At 46.5% G+C, this 27,390-nt stretch overlaps 1 protein-coding gene across 1 annotated transcript in view; it reads left to right on the forward strand.

Moving 5' to 3' along the window:
* Positions 1-348: 348 nt before the first annotated feature.
* The window catches only part of MB21D2 (Mab-21 domain containing 2), an 82,861-nt gene continuing 55,819 nt past the window's right edge, over positions 349-27,390 (forward strand). Inside the window, exon 1 of the mRNA XM_073358727.2 lies at positions 349-913. Within this exon, the coding sequence (XP_073214828.1) occupies positions 709-913 (205 nt within the window). The 5' untranslated portion in view covers positions 349-708. The remainder of the gene's footprint in view (positions 914-27,390) is intronic.

The following is a 27,390-nucleotide window of genomic DNA, read 5'->3' on the forward strand; positions in this document are numbered from 1 at the left end:
CCTTCTTGTGTCAGTATATTGATGTCTGCGGCTGTAACTTTCACTCCATACAGCTGAAGAAGTGAGGTTTTTGAAAGCTTATGCCCAAATAAATCTGTTAGTCTTTCAGGGGCCACTGGACTCCTTGTTGTTTTTGTGGATACAGACTAACACGGCTATCCTCCCCCCCCCCCATTTAATTTGTGTGAGGCTTTTAAAACGTGAGTTAAAGCTAATAAAACGGTTATGAAACCTTTTTCAGTTTTTACTAGGGGTGCCATAGACCCCCCCCTTCCCCTCACAGTCTCACCCCCCCCCCCCATCAGCCCTGACCCCCCCCCCCATTTCAATTCCTGGGGAAGACACTGGGCGGTGCCCTCGGGCCGGGCCAGGTCTGGGGGCGCCCGCCCCGCTTTTCAGGCCGCACGGAGCCAGCTCCGGAGGAGCCGCCCCGCATCCCGCGCCCCGCCCCGGGCTGGATTCGGAGCAGGCGCCGGCGTCCACACGGGCTCGGCTGGAATCGGCTCCGCGGCGCCGCCGGGCTCGCGTCGGCAGCGGCAGCCGCTTGTTGCTCTGCGCGCTGGTGGCTGTCACATTGTGTCCAGCTCGCCCGCTCGCGGGGGGGGAGGCTCGGGCTGCCGAGCTCGCCGCCGCCAGGGGAGCCCCGAGCCCGGGCCCGCCGAGAGAGGCTCGCTGCTGCTGCTGCTCCGGCGTCTCCTGTGCACGAAGATGGCGGCGCCGCTCGCCAGCAAGCCCGGACCCCTGGGCGCTCCCTGCAAGCCCGCCGGCCCCGAGCTCGATTTCAGGTCCGGAGCCCGCACGGAGGAATTGAACAAACTCATCCAGGAATTCACCAAGCACGACCAGCGGGAGTACGACGACCAGCGAGCCCTGGAGATCCACACGGCCAAAGACTTCATCTTCTCCATGCTCGGTGAGCGGGGGGCGTGGGGGGCTCCGGACCAGCCTGGGCTGCGGGGATGGGGGTCGGGGGTTGATTTGTTGCAGGTTGAGGTGGTGTCTCCCCCCCCCCCTTTTTTTAAAAATTAAAACTCTCTCTCCTGTCCCCCGTGCGAGTGCATGACACACCTTCCTTCCTGGCGGTAGGTGTGCAACCCCCGAGCTGGTGGGGGGCTGATTGAGATGCACACTCGTGGCTTTGGGAGGGGAGGGGGTGAGGCGAGGCCACTCTGGCGCTCCCTGTTATTTATTTATTGTTCTTTTCATGTCTGGAGGCTACTGATATATTTGCAGGTCACGGGTATAGTTGTAGCCAGATGGATTCGTTGCTAGCACTCTCCCATGAGCTGTGTTTCTAGGCTTGGTTGCAAAACTTGCTAAGGTATAAATTATCCTGTGGAAGGGACCCTGGCTGCGCTGGAGAATTCTAGTTTGCATGTAACTTTCATTCATCACGGGTGGGGGGATTCTTAAATGATACTAAAACAAATGGCAAACCACACCACTGCTTAAATCACCCATGTTGTTGAATGACAAAAGAGTTAGCACAGATGAAATGCAGAGTGACTAACGTTTTAACTGCACCTGCAGTCACTGATGAATATTTACCCTGCATTGGTTAAAAATTATTCATCTAAACAGAAACCTTTAAAATAGGAAAGGATCCTTTGTAATGGACCTTGAAACCAAGCTTTCAGGTTTACATCAGCGTCACGAGCACTTTTTCATTAAACTGATAGAAGAGTGAAACATATATTTGGCAGGTTCAAAGTTTTATCTGATATTCAAGAGTCTGGGGTCAAGCCATTGAAATAGAATGTAGGGTCAATAAATAGCTCTGTGCTTCAAGGTGTGTCTCTTTCTTTCTCTCCAGTCCATAATATATGTAACTAAATAGGTAAAGTACATATGCATGTGTGTGGCTGCACAGAATCAATTTATTAATAATTAATCTATACCGCATTTGTATATGAAAACATGCTAGCATATTCCAGAAATCGCTAACTGATCACTTCCTCTTTTGTCATAAATGTACAGTGCTTACATTAAACAAGTGACTACCTGCTGAACTCTGGTTATCTAGGATGACTAGCTAATGAGTAAACGCTTGCTTTGGGATTCAGATAGTCAATATTATCATAGGGCCTAATCACATCAGCCACGCTATCAGAGGCTCGTTCACCTGCACATCTACCAATGTGATAGATGCCATCATGTGCCGGCAATGCCCCTCTGCCATGTACATTGGCCAAACCGGACAGTCTCTACGTAAAAGAATAAATGGACACGAATCAGACGTCAAGAATTATAACATTCAAAAACCGGTCAGAGAACACTTCAATCTCTCTGGTCACTCGATTACAGACCTAAAAGTGGCAATTCTTCAACAAAAAAACTAAAAAACAGACTCCAACAAGAGACTGTTGAATTGGAATTAATTTGCCAACTGGACACAATTAATTTAGGCTTGAATAAGACTGGGAGTGGATGTGTCGTTATGCATCCAATAAAGTGAGCTGTAGCTCACGAAAGCTTGTGCTCAAATAAATTTGTGAGTCTCTAAGGTGCCACAAGTACTCCTTTTCTTTTTTGCGGATACAGACTAACACGGCTGCTACTCTGAAACCTACACAAAGTAAAACTATTTCCACGTGTTTGTTCCCCTCCCCCCTCCCCCCCCCACTGTTCCTCAGACGTTCTTGTCAACTGCTGGAAATGGCCCACCTTGATTATCACTACAAAAGGTTCCCCCCCTGTCCCCCGCTCTCCTGCTGGTAATAGCTCACCTTACCTGATCACTCTCCTTACAGTGTGTATGGTAACACCCATTGTTTCATGTTCTCTGCATATATAAAATCTCCCCACTGTATTTTCCACTGCATGCCTCCGATGAAGTGAGCTGTAGCCCACCAAAGCTTATGCTCTAATCAATGTGTGAGTCTCTGAGGTGCCACAAATCCACATATTTTTTTTCTTTTTCATGTAAGGCTGGAGAGAATGTAACTCACTAATTTTGGCTTGAGAACAAGGGCAAAGCACTGAAATGCTGCCTGGCACGGGTTATAACCGCGGTTTGTGGGTGGGTTTTCTTTTTCCTGCTTCCTTTTTAAAAAAAAAACCAAAAAACAACCCCTCCCTGCATGGAATTCTGGCCCCAGTGAAGTCAATGGGAGTCTTGCCATTCTCGCCAGTGAGGCCAGGGTTCCACCCACTATCGTGATCTGACAAACCTCTCCGCTGGGATTGTGTGGGGAAAACATCAACAAGTAGAAATGAGTGACCGCCTCACAATAACTTGTCGGCAAAGCTCTTTGGTTTGTAAATAGCAACAGCATCTTTCAGAACTGCCAGACCATGCAGAAGAGAACACCGTAGCCTTTCTTCGCCTTTACGTCTCCCCTCCCCCAGGCAGACATTGGGTGTGAGTACAGAAATTCGCACGGCACCACACCTTCTAGTTCTTCCTAGCCATCCTGACGGCCAGCTGCTCAGGATAGATCAGAAACTCTTGGATATTTGGTGCTTACACAAATTAACAAAGCTTCACTGCCCATATAATGCCCAAGGGGGACTGCTTCAGCTGTAATTGTGGAGTCTGAAATCTATCCGAATATACATCAATCACTTTCTGTCAGAATGCTGCGTGTACAACTCTGCAGGCTGAAGCATGCTGTTACATACTGACATGGGGTTTTCACAGAAGCTATGTTCTCTCATACGTCATGTTGGGCAGGTTTTGCTTGAGTCCCATCTTCAAAATTAAACCACTTCCAGTGGAAGGAATTTTGCCAGAGAAAGGACTCCAGGCTCAGACCCCGTGGAAGAATACCCTCTCGCATCGGTATTTAAAAGGTTGAATTTCTTGCTTCCCTGTCCCATACCCTTTTTCTCCCTAGCTATTGGACAGCTGAGCTCTGGAAGAGTTAATGAACTGCTGTTCTGCTACCTCAGACCTGGTACCGGGGTCCCAACAGCCCGTGTCCCCAAACGCTAGGGAAGATGTTTGTAGCTGCAGCCTTCTGACTCTGACCTAGATGGAGCAGGCGTTTGGATTGTGGTAACACAACTCGACGCTTTCCCAAAGAGCTCGCAGTCCTGTTAATCACGTAGCACTGAAAGTGTGCGCGCGGGGGAGCCCCTACTGGGTAAGTTTCCCTGTTTATGCTGAGCGTCACTTGAGGATTGTTTGAAGTTTAGCTGCATGGTTGTATTTTCTGTTTGTTAAGTGACAGAGATGGGTGGGGCTTGCATAATTAGGGTCCTAAATGGGGAAAATTGGGGAGGAAGAATGGTCTTGTACTATTGGGACTTTGGAGATCAGGGTCTAACTTTTAGCTCTACCACTGACTTCTGTGAGACCTTGGACAAGACGCTTATACTCGCTCTCAGGTCTCTGTGGATAGGTTTAGGAAAGCAGTGGTTCCCGACCTCACGGTGCTGTTGTGATGATGATTTCTCAGTGCCTGACAAGTGTCCTGGATACTGTTGTGATGGCGACCACATTAGTATCTAGATAAAATAGTCCTATTGGGGTGTTCATCCAAGGCGGGACTGTTCCCTCCAGAACAGCTGGAGTTGTGGTTATCGCTGCCTCCTACGTTTGCCAGAGCGGTTCAGTTCTTCTTTTGTTCGCAGCCCTTTGCGTAGAATCTTCCTTGATCCACAGCTAATTCCTCTCTGGGGCCTGAATAAAAACGTGCCATGATGCCCAGATGTGCTGTGAACTGTTAAAACCATACGCTGAGCTCTTGGGAACAGGAGTCCTGAGTACGAAACCAAGCTCTGACGTTCCTAGGACTGCGGCTGCCGCCTCAGACTAGCCTGTGGTCGGTTTCTTAGGGGTCCTGACTCTTAGATTCTTTTCTTTCTAAGGGTGCTGACAGCCTTAAGTAGATCTGTAACTGTCCCTTTGTTCCAGGTGGGCATAGACTTGCTCATAGCCATATAGAGAAGGGGTGCGGGGTTACTCATGATGATCCTTTAGTGAGGCCATTTTCACAAACCTTGACTGTTTTGCTTGTTGCCTAAATAGGTCTAGTCTCCACAGGAGGGAAGGGACAAAACCTCAGCTCCACACAGCTTTGGGGTGGGAGGGGGGTGTGTGTCCGTGCGTGCAAGTCCAAACGTTGCAGCCTGAGTCTATTGACAATCTCATGGGCGTTCAAAAGGGTGGTGGTGGTTCTGTCCTCTGACACTGGGCAGGTGGTCGGGCGGGTAAGATTTTCCGAAGCAGCTCATATGAGTTTGCAGGCTGAGTCCCAGTGACTTTCTGTGAGCCCTTTGACCTTGTCTACGTTTACAAGGGCTTGCTGGGATAGATGTACTGAGGGAGCTATACCAGAAAACCTCCCCAGGGGAGAGAGACAGCTTATCCAAGTGAAAGGACACTCCTGCTGGTGTGACTGCAGCTACACCAGGGCTTTGTTGGCATAGGTATATTGGTTAGAATGGTGGTCTTGCCACACCCTGTGGTCCCGTCCCGCAACTCGCTTCTAACAAGCACAGCTAGGCCAGTAAAATTGTCTCATGTAGATCCTGCCTTAGGCTCAAAGATACTTCTGTTAAGCACTCTCGGAAATGTTACCCACTGTCTGTTGTAGGTGAGAGAGAGACTTTGATTGTGGTCCTGTACTGAGGAGCAGAAATAGCTACCAGAGTGGAATGATCTCTCTGGAGTCAAGATTTTGTTCCTCCCTCTTTTGCAAGAGAGGCCAATCACGATAGGAGCCTACCGTACTCTGAGGTCTGTATTACTAAACACCTCTTACTGATGTGCCTCTGTGCTATTGCATACATACCGCACAGCTGTTAAAAATAACCTTCTTCTGCATCACAGTATCCTTCGTCTCTGGCTTTTGCTGGATCCCTCTCCCTGCAGGCCCTGAGTGTCTGGGTTTATATTTAAGGCTGTCCCTTGGGTGCAGAAAATGGTAGCTGTCTCCAATACAAAATCCTGATGGAAACAAGGCATAGGTAGCTCGTACCTCGATGTAGCTAGTTGAAGTCAACCCTATCCTTATGCTGCCCCCCCTCCGGGGAATACTGTGATGTGGGCTAGTCAAGATTTAAAAGACGTGGCTTGTCTCTTTTATCTCAATATAAAAACCCTGCACCTTTTGTGCAGTGAAGGCAGCCTGAGAAGCTTTATCCTACCTGCCTCTGAGACAGGTGAGCGAATGAGCTGGAGAAGTCACTCGGCTACTATTTTGAAACGTTAGGTGGTGGTGCAGGCGGTTTAGTTTAATAGCGAAGAACGTGTCTTCCGGGCACAAAAATTCTCAAGGCAGGGTTGTCAAGAACTTGCCCAACACCCGTTCTTAAAGGCCGGGGAAATATTTGTAAAGGATTTTGGGAATTCTTGCCAAGCCTAATTATGCTTTAAAGGCAATTGATAATTATGTTCCTACAGAAGGATGGTAACTAGGATACGTGAATTGTTTTGTTTTTTTTTCTCTTCCACGTGACTTTGCATGAACACCTAGCGCGAACGCAGCATAAACAAGACAGATGCGATTAGCAGACTTGGAATGTTTCTAGCCTGGAAACAAGTTGTTCCGCTTGCTCTTAGCCAGCTGGTTAGTTTTATTTAGTAGATCCAAATCAAAGGGGCAGCAGAAATAAGGAACATAAGTGGTGGAGTTGCTTAGGAAGGGGGGTGGGGGGTTAAACTTTGCAATTCTAGGAAACACTTCCACTGGAAGATTTTTTCTCTAGTATGCAAAAATGTCTCTCTAGGAAAGCTATTGGTGGCAGCTCTGAAGCTTAATGGGCATTTCTGGGGGCTCTGCTCTGCAGCTTGGCCATTATTTCTCTTGTTAATCACTGCAGAGGAGACGTTAGATTTAATTCTAGTTTTGAAGGTTTTCTTTTCACACATTCAGACCAATGCAGTGTTCCTGCCGGTCCATACAAGATCTGGCAATGTGCAGGGTTTCCTTCGGGGTCCATGGCTATAATTGCACCCCACTTCAAAAGTATTTTACAATCGGAAAACGGGGCTCTAGCCAAATTGCAGCTTGTTTGTCACAGAATCGTAGGACTGGAAGGGACTTCAAGAGGTCATCTAGTCCAGTCCCCTGCACTCGTGGCAGGACTAAGTCCTCATAGTTATCAAGTGACCACAACCAGAATTGTCTGTCCCTCCTCAGACTCTCAAGCCCCCAAACACCGGGGAGACCTGGGTAGTATGGAAGGCAGATTTGAACAACACTTACTTTTGACTTTGCAGACACCAAACCTCTGCTTGTTTTCCCTATCACTGAACCCTGTATCAAGTCCACGGACAGGTGGTATCTAAGTTGTGTCTAAATCTTGCCGATTCCATCTGCATAATGTCTCTGGGGTCTTGTCTACACTACAGAGAAAAGTTGATCTAAGCTACGCAATTTGAGTTACAGGAATAGCGTAACTCAAGTTGACATAGCTTAGATCTATTTACCGCGGGGTCCACACTACATGATACTGACGGGAGACACTCTCCCGTTGACTCCCCTTACTCTTCTTGATCCGGTGGAGTACAGGAGTCGACGGGAGAGCTATCTGCAGTCAATTTAGCGGGTCCTCACGAGCCCCGCTAAATCGACCGCTCATGCATCGATCGCTGCACGTCGATCCCCCAGTGAGTATAGACAAGCCCTAAGGTACAGCCTTTACTGTCCACCCACACAGCTCAAACTCCTTGTCCAGGCTCTCGTCTCCTGTTTCAATTACCACAACATCCTTTTCTCTGGCCTTGACAAATGCAGTCTTGCCCCGCTCATCCATTCAGAGTGCAGCTGCGAAGATCGCTTACGTAGCTTATGGCTTTGAGCATGTCGCCCTCTCTGCATCCCTCCACTGGCTCCCTCTTTCTCGCAGCAAACACAGATTACTTCTTTTCGCTTTCAAGGCTCTTCACGGGCTGTCTTCACCCCACCCATCATCACTCGTTCAGCATTGAGATGTCTACTCTTGCCTCTGATCGGCCCATGATCTCAGCCTCCGTCACTCACTTGTTAAATTTTCAAGCAAGCACCATCATGCTTTCTCCCATGTTGACCTGCAAGCTGGTGAGGAGCTCCCTGTAGGCATCCACGAAGCTACCTTGTTATCCTCCTTCAGATTCCTCCTGGAAACTCTCCGTTTCCATGATGCCTCCAAACAACACGACAGTGGCTAGGCTCTTGGTGTGCCGAGGCCACTGCGTCACATGCTGACCAATGCTGTCCCGTGTGCGCCTCCATCCATCTGTACCCATCTGTTGTCTCCTTTTACTTAGGTTATAAGCTTTGGGAGAGGGGACTGTTTTTTTTTCTTCTGTTTGGACAGTGCCTAGCACAGTGGGGTCCTGGGCCATGACGAGGGCTCCTATGTAGTAGAACAATACAAATAAACAGTGACAGCATGTCCACTTGGAACTTCATGGCAGCAGCAGCAGGGGTAGAATCCAGATCCCACTGTTTTTCAAGCACCATACCTACCCTTTGACCTAAGGAAAATTGCTGTTGGCAATATAGGGCCTATGCCCCAGAGTTGAGTGATTCTGATTGTGTCCAGGAGACGGCAGCGATAGATGCTAGCCTGTTCATTGGAATACATAGCTGACATTAAAACAAATCCTGGAACTACCAAAATGAGATTAATGGTTTGGGGAGGAAAGAACCATATCCTTTACAATTCTTCAGCCCTTCTTTTCAAGCAGGAGTTCCTTCCTGAGCTAAACTCCCCTTGATCTGAATTGGGAAGGGGGCGGGGGAAGGGGAATCACGTTGCACACTTTGGAAAAAACCCACCTTAATTCTGCCCCGCTCTTCACCACCAATTGCCTACCATTCATCTAGTAAGGAGATACATCTCTCTCTCTGGGCAGTGTTTTTTTTAAATAGCCTCTGTTTATAAATGAAAATGTAATAATCTTCTGTTCGGTAAAGAAGTTATGTGCTACCTTAGTTGAATTATTGGGGCACTGTGCGATTTGCGGTTTGTGGGTGTTCGGGGCCGTGTGGCTGGAGTGGATTGGGAGGGACGGAGCCAGGCGGCTGCTCATTCTGTGGCAGACCTGGGGAGCTGTGACGGGCACTGTTGCACGGGGGATATCTTTCAGCGTGGATGTGCGCACACCAGAGCTTGCTTACTGAGGGAGGATGAATTGTCCCAGCTGGCTGGTGGATGGGAAATGACTCTTGGGCAGATGTATCAAACCGCCAGCCCCAGGACTCTGATCTGTGGGTCTGTACGTGCAGCGATCTTGAGTTTACCTGGCCTGATCCCTACTCTGCGTGTACTCCTTTTGGATACATCCTCTCTCGTTTTCAAAGACCTGTTTCAGTGGATCTCCTCTCTGTCTTCTGCAGTAGCTTAAATTAGAAGGAACAAACCTTCCTTGAACTGATTTGTTAAACACACGCGTCAAAGGTACCCTTGATGCTAAGTGAAGTACAGTGGTCTTATTAATGTGCTGTCTTTCATCTGTCAGACAGTATGATTTAGTCTAATTTAGAGCATTAATTAAAGTACAGTTCATGCACTTCGTGCTGATTGGGCTGGTGCGGAAAGTACAATGCTCTGAATGAGGAGCGATTACTTAATGTTAAGATGCAGAAACCACGAGGCGGGGATCTGGACTAGCTTTTCTTCCCTCCTGCTCCTTTCCAGGCCTCTTTGGAGAGGAGGCTGCTAATAGTGCTGTGCTGCCTGGCTTCCGGGCATAGAACAATGGAGACTGATGACACCAACTTGAATCACTGCTTCATAGACTGTAGTTAAGGCATTGGACTGGGAATCCTCAAACCTGGGTTCGGTTCCCAGCCCTACCCTAGTTGGGCAAGTGCCTGAGTCTATTGACTTTCAATGGGATTGGGGCATTTTTGGAAACTTTACCTGTCTGTGCCTCAGTTGCCCGTCTGTAAAATGGGGATAACAATTCTTCCTCTACTTGTGCAGCCTGTTCGGCTTGGTAGTGTCGGGCTGGCTTGGTGTGTCTGTGTATGGCCTACTGCAAGGGGCTGTCATCTTGGTTGGGGTCTCTACAGGCTGTTGTAATGTCAGAAATGAGATGCAACTGCAGGAATATGACAGTTGTGGCCCAGAACTGCTAGCGACCATGTTCCAGGCAATGTTGAAAGGGAATAACATTTTGAAGACTAAGATCATGACCTTTAAGAAGAATACTTCAGTTTGCTGTACAATTAGTCTAAAATACAGCAACTCCGCATTGCATAGCTGCAGGTCTTGAGCAGTAGGACACTGTATGGCAGTTCTTTCTGCTAAGGCTGTGGTGAGGCCATATCTGGCTTAGGGCATGCATTACTGACCAGCCAGCTCCAGAAAGTATTCAAAGAAACACTGGAGGAAGGTACTGATGCACCCTCCTTGTGTGCTGATCGAGTGGCTTGGCCTCAGAGAGAGGTTACAAAGTGACCTACTTATTAAGGTCTAGCAAATAATCCTAGATCTTATGCAGTAGGTTCCCAAAGCTCCTTACAAACTGCAGTTAAAAGTACGGTCCTGGCTTCAGCTGGAGCTGGTGTGGAATGTGTGGGTCCAAGCTCACAGAGCAGCAGGGAACAGCAATCTGGGACAGAAAGTGGTAACTATCATATATTGTTGAAACCACGGATACCGGTGTGGGTAACCACAAGGACACAGGAAAGAGTGTGATCACACTGTGTGACAAACTCGCAGCCTGCAGCTGTGATTTGAGATATGAAAAGTGGAAGTGGTTGAATGTAGGGTTTTTCCTTTTCCAAGCGCATCATGCTACGTGGAATACTCCCACCTCTCGGCACAGTGGGCACTCATTAATGAAAGTTAGCTTGTCCAGAATTGCTGAGAACGCACAGAACTACTGAGAGGTACAACCTGTGTTCCTGCCACAAAGCAGGAGAGCTTGGCCTGAGATACTAGCCCATGTGCTTTCGTTCTAAAACGTCTCTAGCACTCCTAGAGTGGCACAGCTGTACCGATGCAGCCGTGCCACTGTAAGATCGCTCGCGTAGCCGCTCCATGCCGGCGGGAGAGCTCTCCCACCAACGTAGTGCTGATGATATGGCCTTAGCTTTTCCACGCATATGGTGGGACCTTTTGAGATTTTGCTAAGAACCGGCCTTGAGGGAAGGAGGTTAGTCAGTGTGCCCCTGTACAGAAAGTTTGTGACTGTAAGGATTGTGTTTCCTTACTAATCATTCCTTCGTAGTCTCAAAGGTTCGGACAAACGCAATTAACTTCTCTGCTTCTCTTCTGCCCATTAAATCACTGCTTCTTGGGGCAGCGAGTCCTGGAACCCACAAGAGGAGAGGCAATTCTTGATTTAGTCCTATGTGGAGCACAGGATCTGGTCCAAGAGGTGAATAGAGCTGGACCGTGTGGTAATAGTGACCATAATATAATTATTTAACATCTCTGTGACGGGGAAAACACCACAGCAGCCCAACACTGTAGCATTTAATTTCAGAAAGGGGGACTACACAAAAATGAGGAAGTTAGTTTAACAAAAATTAAAAGGTACAGGGCCAAAAGTGAAATCCCTGCAAGGTGCGTGGAAACTTTTTAAAGACACCATAATAGAAGCTCAACTTAAATGTATACCCCACATTAAAAAACACCATAAGAGAACCAAAAAAGTGCCACCGTGGTTAAACAACAAAGTAAAAGAAGCAGTGAGAGACAAAAAGTGCAAGTTTAAATCCTAGTGAGGAAAATAGAAAGGAGCATAAACTCTGGCAAATGAAGTGTAAAAATATAATTAGGAAGGCCAATAAAGAATTTGAGGAACAGCTCGCCAAAGACTCAAAAAAATTAATAGCAATTTTTTTTTTACGTACATCAGAATCAGGAAGCCTGCTAAGCAACCAGTGGGGCCACTGGACGATCGAGATGCTAAATGATCACTCAAGGACGATAAGGCCATTGCGGAGAAACTACATGAATTCTTTGCATCGCTCTTCGTGGTTGAGGATGTGAGGGAGATTCCCAAACCTGAATCTTTTTAGGTGACAAATCTGAGGAACTGTCCCAGATTGAGGTGTCATTAGAGAAGGTTTTGGAACAAATTGACAAACTAAACAGTAATAAGTCACCAGGACCAGATGGTCTTCACCCAAGAATTCTGAAGGAACTCAAATGTGAAATTGCAGAATTACTAACTATAGTCTGTAACCTATCATTTAAATTAGCTTCTGTACCAAATGACTGGAAGATAGCTAATGTGACACCAATTTTTAAAAGTGCTCTAGAGGTGATCCCGGCAATTACAGGCCTGTACGCCTGACTTTAGTACTGGGCAAACTGGTTGAAACTATAGTAAAGAAGAGAATTGTCATACACATAGATGAACATAATTAGCTGGGGAAGAGTCAACATGGTTTTTGTAAAGAGAAATCATGCCTCACCAATCTACTAGAACTCTTTGAGGGGATCAGCAAGCATGTGGACAAGGGGGATCCAGTGGAGATAGTGTACTTAGATTTTCAGAAAGTCACTGAGAACGTCCCTCACCAACGGCTCTTAAGCAAAGTAAGCTGTCATGGGATAAGAGGGAAGGTCCTCTCATGAACTGGTAACTGGTTAGAAGATAGGAAACAAATGGTAGGAATAAATGGTCAGTTTTCAGAATGTAGAGAGGTAAATAGTGGTGTCGCCCAGGCGTCTGTACTAGGACCAGTCCTATTCAACATATTCATAAATGATCTGGAAAAAGGGGTAAACAGTGAAGTGGCAAAATTTTCAGATGATACAAAACTACTCAAGATAGGTAAATCCAAGGCAGACTACGAAGAGCTACAAAAGGATCTCTCAAAACTGGGTGACTGGGTAACAAAATAGCAGGTGAAATTCAGTGTTGATAAATTTCAGAGTAACAGCCGTGTTAGTCTGTATTCGCAAAAAGAAAAGGAGTACTTGTGGCACCTTAGAGACTAACCAATTTATTTGAGCATAAGCTTTCATGAGCTACAGCTCACTTCATCAGATGCTTATTGTGGAAAGTTTAGAAGATCTTATTATATACACACAAAGCATGAAAAAATACCTCCTCCCACCCCACTCTCCTGCTGGTAATAACTTATCTAAAGTGACCACTCTCCTTACAATGTGTATGATAATCAAGGTGGGCCATTTCCAACACAAATCCAGGTTTTCTCACCCCTTCCCCCCCCCCCCCTCTACAAACTTACTCTCCTGCTGGTAATAGCTATTTTACAACAAAAAAACTTCAAATCCAGACTCCAGCGAGAAACTGCTGAATTGGAATTCATTTGCAAATTGGATACAATTAACTTAGGCTTGAATAGAGACTGGGAGTGGCTTAGTCATTATGCAAGGTAGCCTATTTCCCCTTGTTTTTTCCTACTCCCCTCCCCCCAGACATTCTTGTTAAACCCTGGATTTGTGCTGGAAATGGCCCACCTTGATTATCATACACATTGTAGGGAAAGTGGTCACTTTAGATAAGCTATTACCAGCAGGAGAGTGGGGTGGGAGGAGGTATTTTTTCATGCTTTATGTGTATATAATAAGATCTTCCAAACTTTCCACAGTATGCATCTGATGAAGTGAGCTGTAGCTCACGAAAGCTTATGCTCAGATAAATTGGTTAGTCTGTAAGGTGCCACAAGTGTTGATAAAGTAATGCACATTGGCAAACACAACCCGAAGTATACATATAAAATGATGGGGTCTAAATTAGCTGTTACCACTCAAGAAAGAGATCTTGGAGCCATTGTGGATAGTTCTCTGAAAACAGCCGAGCTCCATCCTCTTTGGAACCCCCCTTCGGGTAGTTAAAGGCTGTGATCAAATCCCCCTCACTCTTCTCTTCTGCAGACTAAATAAACCCAGTTCCGTAAGCCTCTCCCCATAAGTCATGTGCCCCAGCCCCCGATTATTTTCGTTGCCCTCTGCTGGACTCTCTCCAATTTGTCCGCATCCTTTCTGTAGTGTGGGACCCAAAACTGGACACAATACTCCAGGTGTGGCCTCACCAGTGCCGAATAGAGGGGAATAATCACTTCCCTTGGTCTGCTGGCAATGCTCCTACTACTGCAGCCCAATATGCCGTTAGCTTTCTTGGCAACAAGGGCACCCTGCTGACTCATATCCAGCTTCTCATCCACTGTAATCTCCAAGTCCTTTTCTGCAGAACTGCCGCTTAGCCAGTTGGTCCCCATCCTGTAGTGGTACATGGGATTCTTCTGTCCTAAGTGCACTTGTCCTTGTTGAACTTCATCAGATTTCTTTTGGCCCGATCCTCCAATTTGTGTAGGTCACTCTGGACCCTATCCCTACCCTCCAGTGTATCTACCTCTCCCCAGAGTTTAGTGTCATCCACGAACTAACTGTGGGTGCAATCCATCCCATCATCCAGATCATTAATGAAGATGTTGAACAATGCTGGGAATCATTAAGAAAGAGATAGAAAATATCATATTGCCTCTATATAAATCCATAGTATGCCCACATCTTGAATACTGCGTGCAGATGTCACCACATCTCAAAAAAGATATATTGGAAAAGGTTCAGAAGAGGACAACAAAAATGATTAGGGATATGGAACAACTGCCATATGAGGAGAGATTAATAAGGCTGGGACTTTTCAGCTTGGAAAAGAGACGACTAAGGGGGGATGTGATAGAGATCTATAAAATCATGACTGGTGTGGAGAAAGTATTTAAGGAAGTGTTATTTACTCCTTCTCATAACACAAGAACTTAGGGTCATCAAATGAATTTAATAGGCAGTAGGTTTAAAACAAATGGAAGTATTTTTTCACACAACACACAGTCAGACTGTGGAACTCCTTGCCAGAGGATGTTGTGGAGGCCAGGACTATAACATGATTCCAAAAAGAACTAGAGAAGTTTGTGGAGGATAGGTCCATCAATGAATGGCTGTTATCCAGGATGGACAGGGGTGGTGTCCCTAGCCTCTGTTTACCAGAAGCGGGGAGTGGGCGACGGGATGGATCACTTGATGATTATCTGTTCTGTTCCTTCCCTCTGGGGCACATGGCACTGGCCACTGTCGGAAGACAGGACACTGGGCTAGATGGACCTTTGGTCTGACCCAGTTTGGCCGTTCTTAGGTCTGTATGTAAAATCTGCATTTACAGCTGCATTTGGCTCTAATACATGAGGCCGATGTTTGGAGATGCTTCAGGTTTATTTTTTTTAGTTCCTTTAGTAAATCTGTAACTTAGCACAGATGGAGAGCTGCATTTGCAGTCATTTCATGATGTAATCATTTAATCCTTTGTGACACGTTACTGCTGAGTGTCAAAGTGGATCACTCTAATCTCCATCTTTGGCTCAGTGTGGCCGAACCTGAACTGCAGGGCATTTTTCAGGAACCTGCAAACTCTCATGTGTGCGGGGAGATTGATGTCCATAAGCTTGTTTTGCTGCTGCTGAATGAGTTTCTCTGCAACACAGTCCAGTGCTTTGAAGAATCTGGAGTTTACAGCAAAGAAGAAAGAGGCAATGGAGTGCAAATTAAGGCATTTCCTGAATACAAAGTCCTACTTAATCTCCTTTTAGATGCACTTCTTTTGCCCACAGTCAGAGTTGTACCGTTTCTGTGGCTCAAAGGTGTCTGAATTCACCTCTCTTCCTTTCTTACAATTCTTACAACCACCTCTACTCGACCTGCACGTTGGGATAATTGTTGTGCAGCTTCCAATTTTTCAGCTGACGAAATATTAGAACTCCGACTCGCTCTACTGCCTGTACAGCTCGTCCGTGAGTGGTGACTCACTGCTATTCAAGACTCCAGTAGTGTTTAGTAACGTCATATTGTTTGCCATGCACAACGAGGTGTTTGCGTTTCTACGGGGAGACAGGTAAGGACTGGCATTCCAACAGCTCTTCAGTCCTCTTTCTCAACTGAGCAGTAGTCTACTTCCCAAATCTTCCTTTTGCTCGCTGCACACAGTGCAGGTTTTGAAGATTGTAGGTATCCCCCAGCTCGCTGGGCCAAACCTGAAGTTGACGGGGGAGGCGCTGCCTGCAGACATCTTCTAGCCACATGCTAAATGGCTTCTAGATTAGAGACAATAACAAGAAAGAACACAAGCCTGAGTGCAGATTGTACAAGCTGCAGCAGCTCGGAGAACTAAACGACTGCTTTCTCTGCATGCAGAGGTCTCAGAAACTTAACGGGGCAGGACACAGAAAACAAAGGCATGAGGATTTCATAGCATTCATCTGTCGGAGGGAAGAATTTCGCTTGATTACATTTTTTTAGAAAAAAGAAAAGGAGGACTTGTGGCACCTTAGAGACTAACGAATTTATTTGAGCATAAGCTTTCGTGAGCTACAGCTCACTTCATAGATATTTAGGTCAGAAGGGACCATTATGATCATCTAGTCTGACCTCCTGCACAATGCAGGCCACAGAATTTCACCCACCACTCCTGCAAAAAACCTCACACCTATATCTGAGCTATTGAAGTCCTCAAATTGTAGTTTAAAGACTTCAAGGAGCAGAGAATCCTCCAGCAAGTGACCCGTGCCCCATGCTACAGAGGAAGGCGAAAAACCTCCAGGGCCTCTTCCAATGTGCCCTTGAGGAAAATTCCTTCCCGACCCCAAATATGGCGATCAACTAAACCCTGAGCATATGGGCAAGATTCATCAGCCAGATACTACAGAAAATTCTTTCCTGGGTAACTCAGATCCCACCCCATCTAATATCCTATCACAGGCCATTGGGCCTATTTACCATGAATATTTAATTACCAAAACCATGTTATCCCATCATACCATCTCCTCCATAAACTTATCTAGTTTAATCTTAAAGCCAGATAGATCTTTTGCCCCCACTGCTTCCTTTGGAAGGCTATTCCAAAACTTCACTCCTCTGATGGTTAGAAACCCTCGTCTAATTTCAAGTATAAATTTCCTAGTGGCCAGTTTATATCCATTTGTTCTTGTGTCCACATTGGTACTGAGCTTAAATAATTCCTCTCCCTCGCCGGTGTTTATCCCTCTGATATATTTATAGAGAGCAATCATATCTCCCCTCAACCTTCTTTTAGTTAGGCTAAACAAGCCAAGCTCCTTGAGTCTCCTTTCATGAGACAGGTTTTCCATTCCTCGGATCATCCTAGTAGCCCTTCTGTGTACCTGTTCCAGTTTGAATTCATCCTTCTTAAACATGGGAGACCAGAACTGCACACAGTATTCCAGGTGAGGTCTCATCAGTGCCTTGTATAACGGTACTAAAACCTCCTTATCCCTACTGGAAATACCTCTCCTGATGCATCCCAAGACCGCATTAGCTTTTTTCATGGCCATATCACATTGGCGGCTCATAGTCATCCTATGATCAACCAATACTCCAAGGTCCTTCTCCTCCTCTGTTACTTCTAATTGATGCGTCCCTAGCTTATAACTAAAATTCTGTTGGATGCAGCTCACGAAAGCTTTGCTCAAATAAATTTCTTAGTCTCTAAGGTGCCACAAGTACTCCTTTTCTTTTTGCGAATACAGACTAACACGGCTGCTACTCTGAAACCTGTCGTTTTTTAGAGAAACCTGATCAGAATCACTCATTAAAGTGTTCAAGTCCTTGATGCTGCATTTCTAATGCAAGTCAGATTCCCTAATGGCCCTTATGGATATGTAAAGAATGCAAGGTTTCATAAAACCACACGTTCCCACTAAATTTATTGTTTTGGGAATGCGTACACTCTTAGGGTGTCTGCCCCCTGGACATTGCAGCATTGACAGCCTGAAGGCAGCACTGCCGACCCCAAACAGTTACGAATCAGAAGTCAGTCCCCAAAATCATGGGATTTTTTTTCTTTTTTTTTAAAGGGGGTATCTTATTTGCCTTCTGGCTTTTGAGCTTTGGGCAGGGTATAGTTGGGTCACGTCTTCAAACTTTAGAATTAGCAAACGTGTATTAGAATTGGCTTGTTAAGAGCAGTTTTCAGCTTTAATAATCTAAGACACTTTATTATGCAGGCAAATAAACTTGCTTCTCTATGATATATCTATTTTAAGATGACAGTGTTAAGATGGCACTTCTGTATATTGAATTTTGCACAGTGAATTCACTTGATCTTTCCTATTTGATTAAACACACATATCTTGTATGACTTAAAACCAACAAAAGAAATCACTTATTCATTTGGGGCCTGATCCTACTCCCACTTGACATGGAGTGGCAACCCCGGATGAGCTCCTCTGGAAAGGGATGTATTTCTTTAATTTGGTGTCTGAGTGGATGGAAGTGCAGCATTGTTTGTCCTCGAACAGGCTCAGCCCACCCTGGAACATCAGCTCCCTTTTCCGCGGCTGTGTTTGGAGAGAAGAAAATACAGCTTGTCAAGAGACCCCCTGTTGTTCTTAATTTGCCTCTCTAAATAGCACTGCTTCTGCCCTTGCGCACCAAGACAATAATAAATAACGATCCTCGGCATTTATAAAGCACTTTGCCCATTTCAAAGCATTCTAGGTACATTAACAAATTTATCTAAGATGCAAATGCTCCCTCGCTGAAGATAGTCTTCCTTCTCCCTAAGGGAATCCGCTATTCGAGCTGGGTCCAGACTTCGCCCCGCCCCCACCTTTCTTTAACTGCAGCTAAGAAGCATCAAAATTCCATTAAATTATGATTGCCACATACGCAGTCCCGTACAGCGGTCCATCAGCATATCTTCATTTTACTGCTGGGTAAAGCAAGGTGCAGCAGTTGAATGTGCGTGGAGTCAAGGGCACCATTCAGAGAACAACTCAGGCATCCAACTCCCAGCCCCACAGCTCTAAGCACTGTTATGCCACTCAGTAAATCTGTAAGTGTCTGGTGGGGAGCTGCCAGGGAGAGGCATTGATGAGGGCCTCTGTTTGTTCATGCCCAACACCGTCTGCCTTTGAAGCCCCGTGGAGCTGGAGGGGATGAGTGTTGGGCACCGGTGTGGGGCCTCCAACTTGTGTCACGTGGGTCACTCGTGAACCAGGCAGCAGTGACTGTGCTCATTACCGTCTTGTGCTGTGAACAGCTCTTGTAACTCATCAGCCCACCCGGCAGCCATAGGGTCACCAGTGTTCGCAAGACCATGGCCCACTGGGCGTGGCAATGCTATGTGGAGATCTTGAGCCTTTAGCAGTTCGGGAGTGGTACCATGATAAACCAACCCCATTTAAAAAAAAGGCCTGTCCCAGTAGGAGAATAAGGGATAGACTTTTTGTCCCTACTTTTGTAGCAGGCAAGCCAGGTCCCCAGCAGGACAGAGGTGGTTCTGCCACAGGCGAGGTGGGGTATAACTTTAGGATGCCATGGAGGAGAAAAACTTTGGCTTTTCTCCTCCATCAGGCACAGCTCAGTGGGGGCTCACTGCACCCTAGCACATGAGTGGGGCGGGGTAGGGTGCCTGGGAAGGAGACACATGGACCAGTGGGTCCATAGCTAATGTAAGCTGGTCATTTCCTCACACAGGGCTGTGGGGGTGGGGTGCGGTGGGCGTTAGAGCCGCAGTAGTATCTGCTCTAAGCGTCTGCAGAGCACGGCTTGGGATTACTTCCCTTCCCAGCTGGGTGCAGAGAATAGACATGTCCCTGAATGCACAGAAATCCTGCATTTACATGCATGTCGGGATGGATGCTTCCGGCTCTAGCCACTTGCCTAGTTTGTCCTTTCTTCTACCACCAGCTTTTCAATAGCTTTAAAAAACATTGTTAACTAAAGTGAGGGGTTAAATGCCGACGTTCATATGAATTGGGAGCCTGCAGACCTGCACTGAAATTCCCAGGCACGCTTCAAGGAGGATGTGGATAAATTGGAGAGAGACCAGCGAAGGGCAACAAAAATGATGAGGGGTCTGGAACACATGAGTTATGAGGAGAGGCTGAGGGAACTGGGATTGTTTAGTCTGCAGAAGAGAAGAATGAGGGGGGATTTGATAGCTGCTTTCAACTACCTGAAAGGGGGTTCCAAAGAGGATGGCTCTAGACTGTTCTCAATGGTAGCAGATGACAGAACGAGGAGTAATGGTCTCAAGTTGCAGTGCGGGAGGTTTAGGTTGGATATTAGGAAAAACTTTTTCACTAAGAGGGTGGTGAAACACTGCAATGCGTTACCTAGGGAGGTGGTAGAATCTCCTTCCTTAGAGGTTTTTAAGGTCAGGCTTGACAAAGCCCTGGCTGGGATGATTTAATTGGGGATGGGTCCTGCTTTGAGCAGGCGGTTGGACTAGATGACCTCCTGAGGTCCCTTCCTACCCGGATAGTCTGATTCTACTGGACCCCAGCTTGCGTGCCCTCTCATGGGCCAGTGCACTGTGCAGAGGCTACAATTAAAAACCCACAATTGCTGCATCAGCAGGTTTCTAACACACAGGGAGAGGGACCAAGGAGAAAGTGGACAGACTTTCCGCAGCATTTCCCCATCTGCCGGAGGTACAGAGTGCTCCCCCGCATGGGCCAGGGGCGTAGAGACAGCCAGCTGACGGCTATGAACAGGGAAATGAGGTGGGGGAGGGAATATCTTTCTGTTAATTGGACCAGCTTCTGGTGGTGGGAGAGACAAGGTTTCGAGCCTCACAGAGCTCTTCTTCAGGCCTGGGAAAGGAACTCCCAGTGTCGCTGCAAATTGCAAGGTGGAATGGATTGTAGGCAGCACATATTGTAAGGAATTACTCAAGGCAGGGAGGCCCATTAACACGTCTGCAGTCATAAGACAAAAAGAGAAGGTTAATTAGTGGGTTACAGATTGTTGTAATGTGCCATAAATCCAGTGTCTGTTCAGTCTGTGATTTTTGGTGCCTGGAAGGGTAATGAATTTAAACTCCTAGGCTTGTCTTTTGGGGTGTTTGTGCTGGTTTCCTTTGAGGATGAGGACTGATAGGTCAGGTATAGAGTGATGGCTTTGTGAAAAATGTTCACCCATAGGTGATAGGGTGTTTTTGTCTTTCTATCATTTTCCTGGGCGAGTTCATCCGAGAGCACAGTGATTGTCTGGTTGTACCCACATACTTCTTGTTGGGGCATTTAGTGCACTGGACGAGGAACACCACCCATTGTTGTGATAGGCACGTGTGGGATGCCTGGATCTTGAAAGATGTGTTTTGGGGGGTGTTGATCAGTGTAGCAGTGGAGAGCTGTCTGCAGGGTTTGAGCACAAAAGGCCTTGAACAGAGAGCACCATCACAAGCCGCCTGCTCCCATCAGCCAGTGGAAGAACTTCCATCAATGTGAACAGGTCCAATCTGAGCAGCTCGAAGCCGTCCCAGAGTTAAGCAAGACAAATTGAGATTAGAGTGCTGTGGAGGGAGGGAACAGGGGGAGGATGCCAGTTTGTCTCCACCTTTCCTGCTCCTTTTTCCCCACAGACCCCTTTTACCTCCTTGGACAGAACAGCGTGACCAATCCCCAGTTTAAATTACCCCTGTGATTTTTGGCATTAAAATGTTAACTGCAGCCTCTTCACTAATCCACAGTCACTGACGTCTGGAAGCTTCTAAAACGAGGGGTGCGGGGAAAGAATCTACTTTGTGCTAGGGATGGCGGAGAGGCCTCTAAACCAGGCCTTTGATGCTGGGCTCCTGCTGTTCCAATGCAACTTTCACAGGCAAATAAATCTTCCATTAAATAACGCTGTAAACAATTACAATGGGACTGGAGCACCAAGATCGCTGCCCCATTGAAGCTTTTTACATTTTTCAGTCAGAACGGAGAGACTAGAGGCAGCCCAGGCCACATTCCTCAAATACCGCCCCAGAGGAGCTGTGCTTAGAGCAGACCATTCCTGGGGCTGTGCTCAGAGCCCACGTTCCCTGGGCTGGCGGAGAGCGGGGTGTGGGTTTTTTTAACCCCCTGTTTGTGAGGTAGGACCCCACAAGATGATGGGTTAGTGTGCACATGCAGGCAAGCTACTCATTGTCTATAGCCTACGGCACAAAGCCATGAACTCCTGCTGAGCCTGATGCCACAGGGCTCGGCTCGCTCTCTGGCGCCCATAGGCTTGGTTCGCGGGCTCTAGAAGTGGGAGCCATCCTTGGTAGATTCATTTGCAGGCCTGAGTTTGAGCCTCCAGAGGGAACAGCCAGTGCAGAGGGAGATTCCCTGGCCACTTTGGCTGAGAGGCCAGCTGGTGTTTCCCAGGTGGCCCATTTCATGGACACGGAACAAGCTAGGGTTCACAAACACATTGTCCCTCACACTCGGTCTGGGTGACTTTGATGGGAACATTTTGCACGGGGCAAGAGACTAAGCACTTTTCCCAAGAGAACTGCTATATCAAAAAGAGCTGAAGGGCTCTGCTCCACACGGAGCTAGGTCAGCATAACTTACGGCCCTATTTTAAACTGGTTGAAAAAGGCTACGTAGAGGTTTTTTATTTCAGTGTAAACCAGGTTTATTTCTGTTTAGCTGGAGTCAGCTAGGAACAGGTGTAAGCGAAACCAAAATAAACTGCTCTTAAACCAAAATAAGATTTCCACACGGGGCCTGCACTGGTTTAACTGAACGGCTGCAAATGCATGTATGTAGACAAGAATGAAATTGCATTATTCATGGGACCGTTTCCTGGCCAGTCCAGGCCTGCACATAGCCTCCCTTATCCCATACAGATAACTCTGCTTTGGCAGGGAGGGATTCGGGGAAAGAGAGGACTCAAGTGCTGAGCACCTTCACACTCACTCTCTCCCCTCCTTCCCTGCCCCCCAGGACACTCAGCTCAGCCTTAGAACATTTCTCCTTAGCACCCTCATGAACAGCCTACCAAGCAGTGTCTCCACAGGGATGGTGTCAATACCAACTGGAGCAGAAAACTCCAAGATCACGCCTGTGCATTGTGCCGCTGAAATGTGGTCCATGCAGAATTGCATAGACCACTGCAACACACATAATGGATCAGATTTGGGTTTTTCATTCTTTAAATAATTTTCTAACGTGACTGTGGCCAAGAAAAGTTTGAAAAGTGTGATCTGAGTGCATCCTAAAGGCTTGAAGAAAAGAGGAGACATAGAAGAACAATTTTTTTTAAATCTCATAATTTTTTAAATTTTTGCTGTTGACCATACTGCTTATCTGACCTTTCAACTTTTTGGGAAGAAATGGGACATGAACCAAGTGGTCAGATAAAGCTATTTGAGTTTTTGGCCCATCTCTGAAGAGGAAATAAACTAACTCCTGATACATTTCAAATCATTCTGCTCTTTGCAGTTTAGACATGAGCACAAGCGATGCAGAGGACTCCAATGTTAGAGTAAAAAAAAAAAATTCCAAAGTTCCCAATACTCCAAGTCTTAAAAAAAAAAAAAAAGTGTCTAAGAACTATTTTTAAAAAGGCATGGAATTGAAAGCTGAAACTTGTACAAAATAACTGTGATTAAGAAAGTCTCCAGCAAATTAAATCCCAGCATTGCAGTTCAAATCACTCAGTTCTTTTTTTCTTTTTAATTCACGCTGGTCCAGTGTTTAATGGGAGCATTTTTCACTGTCTTCGTCTCCATGCTATATTTGGAAGCTAAAAATCTAATTTAAAAACCTCTTGCTCCTACAGTCGACCATCTCCATTAAATGCCACATGGCAGAAGCAAACGTTCTGTTTGGCCAAGACAAACACATGACACGCAATACATCACATGCAGAGGCAGCTCGGCAATTGTATTGTGTGATCGCCCCTAGCAATCTACACAGGAACTACAAATATACATCTGTTTAGAGGGTTAATGTCACTGTCAAAACTTCTTCTTCTGCCATGTACAGCTGGACAGAGTTCAGGAAAAGCCATAACAAACAGAGTTTTGATCTGTGAAACTTGTTGCCAGGGGCTATTGTGAAGGCCAAAAGTATAATTAGGCTGAAAAAAGAACTCGCTAAGTTCATGGAGGATAGGTCCATCAACGGGGGGCTGGAACAGTTTTTACAGAGGGGGTGCTGAGAACCATTGAACCAGACTGTATACCTTGTATCTAATGGAAATCACTTCAAGCCAGAGGGGGCGGCAGCACCCCTAGTCCCAACACCTCTGTCCATCAATGACTATTATCCAAGATAATCAGGGATGCAGCCCCATGATCTGGGTGTCCTAAACCTCTGACTGCCAGAAGCTGGGAGTGGATGACATGGGATGAATCACTTGATAATTGCCCTGTTCCCTCTGAGGCATCTCTCTCTGACACTGTTGGATGAGAGGATACTGGTTAGATGGACCATTGGTCTGACCCAGTATGGCTGTTCCTATGTTCTTATCAAGGCTGGTGGTTGGTGGATTGAGGCAGTTCAGCTTTATGACCTGTGTTGGGGGAAACTTAGTTATCAGACGGAGATTCAACCAACACCCCCACATGTTTGCCGATGTCTCCTCTGCTTGGGGAGTGTTTGAAATCTGGATCCAAATGCTGCATCTTGGGCAAATGTCTAATTATTATTGGTATTTAGAGATCCAACTGAGATTGTAAACTCTTTAGGACAGGGCCCATCTTTTACTGTGTTTTGAATCCCATTGTGCTGGGAGCTGTACAATCTAATGAGGCAGAGGAGACAAAAGTGTCTAGGGGACACAGGTGCAGAGAGGGGAAGAGACTTACCCGAGGTCGCATAGCAGGTCAGTGGTAGAGGCAGGCATAGAATCCAGGTGTTCTGAGTCGTCTTGCCGTGCCATAACCACTGCAGCACAATGCCTCCCAACGCTAAATGCTCTGCATAGCATTCTTCAGCTTCCCAGAGGTGATTGTACAGAGCTTTTCAGTGAGTAAGTCAATACTGCTGTCCCCATTTCCTGTGTGGGGAGACGTAGGGAGAGATTAATTTATCTGCCCAGCGCTCTCAACAGTGGGGCACCTGTCGCTTGTTTCTGTGTAGCTGTTAGATGAATGGAGGTGGAGAGATAATAGAACTTTCCATGAGCGTGAGAGCACAGTGGTTAGGGTTACCATATTTGAACATTCAAAAAAGAGGACACTCCACCGGGGAGTGTGTGTGGGGGTAATTTGCTAGTGCCCCCTCCCTGCCTCATTGGACCCCTTCCCCAAATCCCCGCCCTGGCCCCACCTCCTCCCCTGAGCGTGCCGTATTCCCCCTCCTGCCCCCTCCCTCCGAGCCACACAAAACAGCCATTTCATGGCGCAAGTGTTGGGAGCTAGGGGGGGAAAGTGGGCACTCTCTCGAGGGATCAACATTCATTCTCTTTCTTGAATGATCAGTTCTTCTTTGGGGAAAAATAATAATGGCAAAATCCCGGATGTTATTAGATATTTAAAAATTCCTCCAGACAGCGATTTAAGAACCAAAGAGCCAGACATGTCTGGGAAAATACAGACATATGGTAACCCTAACAGTGGTGTTATTCCTAATAGGCATTTGACTTGCAGCTCTGCCTCCTCATCCGCCCAAAACACGGACAGGCAAGGAAACTGCATTGAAGGGCGTCGGGGAGAGAGAGAGAACTGAAGTGTAAGGGTAGGGGAGAAATGACACCACTGCATATTAAGAGTCAAAGCAAGGATTAGAACTCGGGAGTCCCTAGCTCCTACTCCTGTGCTTAAAGCACAGTTCCCTTTACTGACGCGTATGGGACAGACCCCTTGTATATTGACAGAAGAACTGGAGAAGAGCAAATGTCGTACCTGCCTTTAAAATGGGTGACACAGACGATCCCGGAGAATTATAGACCAGTCAGCCTAACTTCGATACCTGGGAAGATTGTTTAATAAATTCCACTATCAATTTGTAAGCACCTAGAGGATAATAGATAGAAGAATAGCAAGTATGAATTTGTCAAGAACAAAAATATGCCAAATCAACCTAATTTCCTTCTTTGATGAAGTTACTGGCCTAGCAGATGGGGGGAAGCAGTAGACGTGATATATTTTGCTGGGTTTTTTTGTTTGGTGGGGTTTTTTTGGTGTTTGTCGTGCTGGTCGTGGTGTTTTGTTTTGTAGTAAGGCTTTTGACTCTATCCCATGTGACATTCAAACAAACTAGGGAAATGTGGTCTAGATAAAATTACTGTAAGGTGGGTACACAACTGGTTGAAAGACTGTACTAAGAAGTATTTATCGGCGGCTTGCTCTCAAACTGGGAGGATGTATCTAGTGGGGTCCTGCAAGGGTCAGTGCTGGGTCCGGTACAATTTATATTTTGATTTATGACTTGGGGAGTATGTTTAGAAAAATCTCAGGATGACACCAAACTTGGAGGCATTGCAAGCACTTTGCAGGGCACGATTCAAATTCAAAATAATCTTGACAAATTGGAGTACTGGTCTGAATTCAGCAAGATGAAATTGAATAAAGACAAGTGCAAAGAACTTCACTTAGGAAGGAAAAATCAAATGCACAGCTCCAAAATGGGGCATGACTGCCTAGGTGATAGAACTGCTGAAAAGGTTCTGGGGGTTGAAGTGAATCACAAACTGAACATGAGCCAACCATGTGATGCAGTTGCAAAAAGGCCTACTATCATGGGGGGGAGGGGGCAGTAGTAACAGGACCGTCATCTGTAAGACACCAGAAGTAATTGTCCTACTCTACTAGGTGCTGGCGAGGCCCCAGCTAGAGTACTGTCTCCAATTCTGGTCACTGCACTTTAGGTAGGATGTGGATAAATTGTAGAGAGTCCAGAAGAGAGCAAGAAAAATGGTAAGCTTTAGAAAACCTGACCTATGAGGAAAGATTAAAAAACCTGGGGATGGTTAGTCTTGATATAAGCAGACTCTGAAGGGGACTTGATGAGCCTTCACCTATGGCAAGGGCTGTTATATCGAGGACATTCTATTGATTGTTCTCCATGTCTGCTGAAGGTGGGACAAGAAGTACTTGGCAGAAAGGGAGATTGAGGTTAGACGTTAGGAAAAACTTTCTAACTCTAAGGATAGTTAAGCTCTGCAGTAGCCTTCCAAGGGACGTTGTGGAATCCCTGTCACTGGAGGGTTTTTAAGAACAGGCTGGACAAACACCTGTCAGGGCTGGTCTAGGTTTACTTGGTCCTGCCTCAGCACAGGGGGCTGGACTTGAAAACCACTTGAGGTCCCTTCCAGCCCTACATTTCTATGGTTCTCTGACCGCCCCAAAAGCCCTACCTCCTTCTTTGGACTTGTCCTTAATGGACTCTTGGAGAGCTGAGTGCATCATTTCCCTCAGTCAGTCGATCTGACTTCAGTCAGCTCAGATAAGCCTAGCATCGGCATTGAGCATCCTCCTTGCTCAATGCTCGACAATGGCTCCATTTTCTTAATGGTGGTCAGATAACAAAAATGCGCAAGAGAATTGGGCTAAACAGCCAGGGAACCAACTGCTTGGAGAGACCCATCCAATTTTAAGTGTTTCTACTGACTCTCTGATTTTAAACTAGTATGGAGCATCAGTGATGTTCTTGGCTCTTTCCTCTGTGTGTCTGCTAGCCCACTGCGCACCTCAGCATCACTTCACTCACTACCAGGCAATGCCGGCTTTCTGGGGTCTTGTCCGTTAAAGGGGGCAGGAGGGACTCTAGAGATGCTACTATGGTAACTTTTAACCCGACATAAGTT

This window comes from Lepidochelys kempii, chromosome 9 (assembly GCF_965140285.1).
Source record: "Lepidochelys kempii isolate rLepKem1 chromosome 9, rLepKem1.hap1, whole genome shotgun sequence".
NCBI classification, from domain to species: Eukaryota; Metazoa; Chordata; order Testudines; family Cheloniidae; genus Lepidochelys; species Lepidochelys kempii.